This window comes from Pezoporus wallicus, unplaced genomic scaffold (genome assembly GCF_028554395.1).
Source record: "Pezoporus wallicus isolate ANWC-B61680 ecotype Strahan unplaced genomic scaffold, APGP_CSIRO_Pwel_v1 contig_14760, whole genome shotgun sequence".
NCBI classification, from domain to species: Eukaryota; Metazoa; Chordata; class Aves; order Psittaciformes; family Psittacidae; genus Pezoporus; species Pezoporus wallicus.
In genome coordinates, this window is record NW_026641278.1 from 1 (window position 1) to 6,988 (window position 6,988).

Here is a 6,988-nt window from a genome sequence, read left to right on the forward strand (position 1 = left end):
TAACCCACCACCCCCCCCCCACCCCCCAGAGCGTGGCTGATGGGAACAAAGGGCTGGGGGGGATAAAGCGGCTGCTGTGGGGCTGGGTAAGGACTATAGAGCTTAGGGCTCTGGGGCTGCTGTAGGGCTCATATGGGGCTGCTGCGGGGCTTTGGGGTGTCCTGCTATGGGGATTCCCCCCCCCACTCCCTGCCTCACAGCTCCCTGTCACCCCCTGCTTCACACCCACACCTATGGGGGGTCCTGGGGGTGCAGCAGTGTTGGGGGATGGGCTATGGGGCAGGCTATGGGGCTAGCTGGGAGCTGGGTATGGACTATGGGACTTAGAACTATGGGGCTGCTGTGGGGCAGGGCTCAGGGGTTGGCTGGGGGCCATGGGGTGGCACGAGGGCTCTTAGGCACGGCTGTGGGGACAGGCTATGGGGCAGACTGAGGTCTGTGCGGCAGGGTCAGTTATGGGGCAGGGTTATGGGGCAGTCCAAGGGCTGCGGGGCAGGGTAATGGGGCAAACCAAGGGCTGTGGGGCCAGATGTGGGATAGGGCTATGGAGTCAAGCAGTGGGGTGGGCTGAGGGCTGTCAGGAATGGCCATGGGGCCAAACTATGGGACAGCCTGAGGGCTGTGGGGCAGGGTTATGGGGCGGGCCCAGGGCTTTGCAGCCAGACTGTGGGGTAGGGACCCAGAGCAGGGTTATGGGGCAGGCCAGTGTCCTTGGGCCTGTACTATGGGGCCATGCTGTGGGGCAGGGTTACGGGCTGCAGGGCAGGCTGAGGGCTGTGGGTCCGGGCTATAGGGCAGGCTGTGGCCCATGAGTCCATGCTATGGGGCAGGGTTATAAGGTGGAGTTATAGGCTGTGATCCTGGTCTATGGGGGAAGCCATGGGTCTGGGCTACGGGCAGGCTGAGGGCTGTGGGTCCGGGCTACGGGGCATATTTATGGGTCATGGCCCGCACTATGGGGCAGGTTTAAGGGTCATGGCCCGCTCTATGGGGCAGGTTTACGGGTCATGGCCCGCTCTATGGGGCAGGTTTATGGGTCATGGCCCGCTCCATGGGGCAGGTTTACGGGTCATGGCCTGCACTATGGGGCAGGTTTACGGGTCATGGCCCGCTCTATGGGGCAGGTTTAAGGGTCATGGCCCGCTCCATGGGGCAGGTTTACGGGTCATGGCCCGCTCTATGGGGCAGGTTTAAGGGTCATGGCCCGCTCTATGGGGCAGGTTTAGGGGTCATGGCCCGCTCTATGGGGCAGGTTTAAGGGTCATGGCCCGCACTATGGGGCAGGTTTATGGGTCATGGCCCACTCTATGGGGCAGGTTTAAGTGTCATGGCCCGCTCTATGGGGCAAGTTTACAGGTCATGGCCTGCACTATGGGGCAGGTTTAAGTGTCATGGCCCGCTCTATGGGGCAAGTTTACAGGTCATGGCTTGCACTATGGGGCAGGTTTACGGGTCATGGCCCGCTCTATGGGGCAGGTTTAGGGGTCATGGCCTGCTCTATGGGGCAGGTTTAAGGGTCATGGCCCGCTCTATGGGGCAGGTTTATGGGTCATGGCCCGCTCTATGGGGCAAGTTTACAGGTCATGGCCCGCACTATGGGGCAGGTTTAAGAGTCAAGGCCCGCTCTATGGGGCAGGTTTACGGGTCATGGCCCGCTCTATGGGGCAGGTTTAAGGGTCATGGCCCGCACTATGGGGCAGGTTTATGGGTCATGGCCCGCTCTATGGGGCAAGTTTACAGGTCATGGCCTGCACTATGGGGCAGGTTTATGGGTCATGGCCCACTCTATGGGGCAGGTTTATGGGTCATGGCTTGCACTATGGGGCAGGTTTATGGGTCATGGCCCACTCTATGGGGCAGGTTTATGGGTCATGGCCCGCTCTATGGGGCAAGTTTACAGGTCATGGCCTGCACTATGGGGCAGGTTTACGGGTCATGGCCCGCTTTATGGGGCAGAGCTATGGGGCAGACCTGTCCGCCGCCTCCCCTCCATGGCGCCTCTCCCCTCAGCTCCCCACAGCCCCGCCCCCTCGTCCCTCTCAGCCAATCAGCTCCGAGCTGCCTTCGCGCCCAAAGGCGCCTCCACGCGCCGGCTCCCCCTGCCCTCCACTGCGCACGCGCGGCCCCTCGCTCCGCCTCCTCTCTCACTCCGACACAACGCGCATGCGCATAACGGCGCTCTTCCACCATCGCCCCCCCCCCTATATATAGGGCGCGCTCCCGCGCGCGTCCCCTCAGTCTGCTCCGCGCCCCCGCCGCGAGAGGAGCCGCGCTCCGCAGCCATGGGGGTGAGGGAGGCCTCGGCCCTTCCGGGGGGGGGCTCGGGCTCCTGGGGGGCCCTCCGAGGCCTTGGGGGGGGGAATCTGGGGCTTTGTGAGGCCGCTGGGGCCTCCCCTGCGGGTCCTTGGGGGTTCGGGCGCTCCTGGGGGGGGGGGTTCCCGTGAGGAGATTGAGGACCCTCGGAGGGGGTTGGGGGGCTCCTGCGTGGAGGTTTGGGAGCTTGCGTGGGGATTTGGGGCTCTTCGGGAGCGTCTGAGGGCATGTGGGGCCTTTCAAAGGGTCTGCGGGCTCCTGTGTGGAGAGGGAGACTGTCTGAGGTGATTTGGGCTCATCTGAGGGCTTTTGGGGCCACTTCGAGTTGTTTTGGGACCCTTCAAGGGCTCCCGTGAGGGAATGTGGGACCCTTCTAAGGGGTTTGGGATTGCAAGCACCTTCGTTTGCCTTTGGAGCCCCTATAGGTGTGCTTGGGGGACACTTACCCTGTGTGCCCCCCCCCCAGCCCTTCTTTTCCCTGTGAAACCCTCACTTTTGGGGCTCCTGATCTTGGTTGTGCCAGGGGCAGAGCTCAGGAATCCCCAGACCTGCTGCAGTGCCCCATAGGTGTGGGACATGCACCCAGTTTGGAGGGATCCCACAGCATTAGGGGCTTCCCCCTTCATTTGGGGGGAAAACCCCCATCTTTGGTTCATTTGGGGGGACAAACTCCTTAAGCTGAAGAGAAACACTTAAAAACATGAACTTTATGCAGATGCCATCTCATTGAGCATTAAACCACCCAAGATTTTGAGGCAAAACCCTGCTCATTCAGTTATGTTAGTGCTAAACAGATGGTTCAACAACACCCCCCCAATACACTCATCAAACCGCTGTTTTTTAACCCAAAATCACTTCTATTCCGCAGATTTTAGGGCAGACTCTGCAACTTGCTCGGTTTTCTGTGCCTGGGCTTTAATTACTGTGAATTCCCAGATGGATCTTTGGGGGGGGGGGAGGGCAAGAGGGGTGTTTTTGTTAAACTAGCCCCAAATTGAGTGAAATTCCCTGGGTTTTTTTCCCCAGAGGAAATCCAGCAAAGCCAAGGAGAAGAAGCAGAAGCGCCTGGAGGAGCGGGCGGCCATGGCCGCTGTGTGTGCTAAGGTGGAAGCTGCCAACAAAGTGAGTGTCCCGGGGGTGGAAATGGGGTGAGACCCCCCCACGTTGGTGCAAACCCCAATGCTCTGTGTGTGTGTGTGTGTGTCCCGGGTTTGGGTTCTCTTTGGTTCCCTTCCAGCTCCAGGATCCCCTTGAAGCTTTCCCAGTGTTCAAGAAGTACGACCGCAACGGGTAAGTGTTGGTGCCCCCGACATTCCCGGGCTGTTCCCGGGGTATTCCCGGTGCCGACGCTGTTTTCCACCCGGCATCTTCCATAGTTTGAACGTCGCCATCGAGTGCAAACGTGTCTCCGGGCTGGAACCCGCCACCCTGGAGTGGGCCTTTGAGCTGACCAAGGCCAACATGCAGACACTGTGAGTCCCATCCCAAGGGAAAGAAGGGATTTGTGCCCCCAAATCCCACGGGAGCTGCTGGGATTTCGGGGGTCTCTGCTCCCAAATCATGGCTCTGAAGGGGGTGGCTTTGGAGCTTGGTTTTGCGCTAAACTTGTGGTGTTGGTTTATATCTGCGCAAAATTGGTGGGGTTTAGGTCTGCAGACCCAGAATTGTCAGAGCTTGGTTTTAATGCCCCAAAATTGGGGACCCAAATTAATTTGGGTTCAGGCTTTGCCCCATAATAAGTGGTTTAGGGTGTTCTAGAGCCGCAGGACGCTGAGGTTCAGGTTTTATCCCCCTACATTTGGGGTCTTTTAGGACTTCAAAATCACTGGGGTTTGGGTTTAACAACTCCAGATTGGGGGAATTTAGGGCCTCAATTTGATAGAATTTGGGTTTAGTACCCCCAAAATGGGCGGTTCTGTGTCCCAAAACTGTTGTGGTTTGGCTTTTGCCCCCCAAAACTTATTTGGGAGGTTCTAGGGCCACAAAATTACTGGGATTTGGCTTTTTTTCCCCTAAATCAGTTGGGATTTGGGGTTTTTCTGCACCTCGTGGTTGTCTTTGACTCAGATCCTGCTTTTTCCTTCTAATCCAGGTATGAGCAGAGCGAGTGGGGCTGGAAGGAGCGGGAGAAGCGGGAGGAACTGCGGGATGAGCGGGCCTGGTACCTCATTGCCCGCGAGGCCGGGGCCGGCCCCATTGCCTTCTCCCACTTCCGCTTCGATGTCGAGTGTGGCGACGAGGTCCTTTACTGGTGAGCCCCAAAATGGGGTGAACCCGTCCCAAAACTGGGGTGAACCCCCCAGAACTGGGGGGAGCCACCCCTGGAATGGGATGACCCCGGCAAAACCAGAGTGGAACCTGCTAAAAGCGGAGTTAACCACCCGCAGAATGAGATGAACCCTCCAAAATTGGGGCAAACTACCCCAAAACTGGGGTGAAATCCCCTCAAAAGTTGGATGAAACCCCCAAATCAGAGTGAACCACCCCAGGATGGGATGAAACACACACACAAAAAAAAAAGGGGGTGAAACCCCCTGAAAATGGGCAATGAAAATGAAAAGATGGGATGAACCCTCCCCAAAATGGGATGAAAGCTCCCCAAAACCAGAAAGACCTCCCTCTAAAAGGAGGATGAAACCCACCTAAATGGGGTGAGCCCCCTGAAAATGAAGTGAACTCAAAAACAGTCCATGTCGTCCGTGTCCCCCCCCCCCCGCATGGGGTGAAACCCTCCAAACCAGATGACCCCCCCAAAACTGGCATGAAACCTCCCTAAACAGGGTAAAAAGCCCCCAAAAGTGTGGTGAACCCCCCAGAATGGGATGAACCCCTCAAACACTGGGGTGAAACCCCCTGAAAGGGAGCAAGAGCCCCAAAACTGGGATGAGCCCCACTGAAATGGGATTCTCCACCCCAAAAATGCATTGAAACCCCCCTGAGAAATGGGATAGACTCCCTGAAAAACATGATGGGCCCCCCAAAATGGGATGACCCCCCCCCAAACCCATTGCTCCCACTTCCCTCCTGGTGTGTTTTTGTCCCCACAGCTATGAGGTGCAGCTCGAGAGCCGTGTCCGGCGGCGAGGTTTGGGCAAATTTCTCCTCCAGATCCTCCAGTTGGTGGCCAACAGGTGACAACGGGGCTTGTTTTGGGGGCAAAACAGGCGGTTTTGGGGGTGACCACCCCACCCTGAACCCCTATTTCCACATTCCCCCCCCCCCAGCACCCAGATGAAGAAGGTGATGCTGACAGTCTTCAAGCACAACCACGGCGCGTACCAGTTCTTCCGTGAGGCGCTGCAGTAAGTGCTCCCCAAACACCCCCAATTCCCGGGATTTCACCCCGTTTTCCAGCCCTGGGGACTGTTGGGGGTGGGGGGGGGATGCTGGGGGTGTTGTGGGTCCGACTGTAACACGTTGTTCTCGCACCACTGTCTGCTTGCAGTGCGCTCACAACGTGCCGGGGCCGGGCGACACGGGCAGGCGGGACAGGGGCAGCCCAGAGAGGTGGGTGCTCGGGATCCCCCCCCCTCGGCGCCAGCTCCCAGTGGGATTTGAGCCCCTTTTCCAAGGGTTTTTTACCCCATTTTCCAGAGGGATTTTTGCTCTTTTTCCCAGGGGGTTTTAAACCCATTTTTTGGGGGGGTTGTCTTATTTGTAGGGGGTTTTGCTGCTTTTCCAGGGGGTTTAACTCCTTGCTCAGTATTTTTGAACCCTTTTCCTTGGTGCTTTCCAGGGGGAATTTTGCCCCTTTTCCAGGTGGTTTTATGTAATTTTCCATGTAGTTTTAGCCCGTTTTCCAGAGTTGTATTTTTTTAATCCTTTTCCAGGTGTATTTTAAAGTGTTTGAATTACTTTCTTCATGCTTTGGGGTTTTAACCCCATTTTTCCAGGGTTTTTTTACCCTGTTTTCTAGGTGTTGTGTCGTCCCCCCCCCATTTTTTCACCCTTTTCCCAGGAATTCAGAGGGATTTTAATCTCATTTCTGGGCATTTTTAGTGTGTTTTAACCCCATTTTCCAGGCGTATTTTTACTCTTAACCCCTTTCTGGGTTATTTTTACCCCATTTTCCAGTTGTTTCCCCCTCCCGGAGCTATTTTAATCCCTTTCCCATATATTTTTAGGGATTTTCATCCCTTTTCCATATGTTCCACTCTCCCATTCCCCTCCCCACACCAGCCGGGGGGGGGGGGGGGGTCGGGGTGACAGAGGGGGCATGGTCAGGGTGAAGGGGGCGGGGTGAGTGTCTCAAGGGGCGGGGCCTGGGGCGGGGCTAGGGTAACTCCACCCCTTTCCCCCCCCCTCGCAGGTTCGAGGTTGATGCCACCTCTCCCAGCGCCTCCGGTTGCTGCGGGGACGATTCCTCCTATGAGATCCTCAGCCGCTGCACCAAGTATGGGGAGAGCCATCCCCCCCCGGGGCTGGGCACGGGACCCTGCAGCGGCTGCTGCCACTGAGCCCCCCAAATCCCACACTTTCATCCCAAACCCAGCGCCTCACCTCCGAGGAAGCCACCCCATGGACCCGCTGCACCCAATGGGTGACGGGGCACCCCCGTGGGAGCCCCTTTCTGGGGGGGGGTTGGGGGTGGAAAGGGGATTTTACCGATTTGGGGTGGTTTTGGGCCCTCGCAGGAGTCGAGGCCCCTCCCCCCTCCCGTTTTTTGGTTGTTTTT

The 6,988-nt window shown here is 57.6% G+C and overlaps 1 protein-coding gene across 1 annotated transcript; it reads left to right on the forward strand.

Annotated features, from left to right (window-relative positions):
- The first annotated feature begins 2,154 nt into the window (after positions 1 to 2,154).
- On the forward strand, positions 2,155 to 6,778 carry NAA40 (N-alpha-acetyltransferase 40, NatD catalytic subunit). Its single transcript, XM_057422810.1, has 8 exons — positions 2,155 to 2,288; positions 3,340 to 3,435; positions 3,551 to 3,603; positions 3,690 to 3,785; positions 4,406 to 4,564; positions 5,361 to 5,444; positions 5,538 to 5,615; positions 6,623 to 6,778. The coding sequence occupies exons 1-8, from the start codon at positions 2,283 to 2,285 to the stop codon at positions 6,768 to 6,770; spliced, it is 720 nt and encodes a 239-aa protein (XP_057278793.1). The 5' UTR covers positions 2,155 to 2,282; the 3' UTR covers positions 6,771 to 6,778.
- Positions 6,779 to 6,988: the final 210 nt, after the last annotated feature.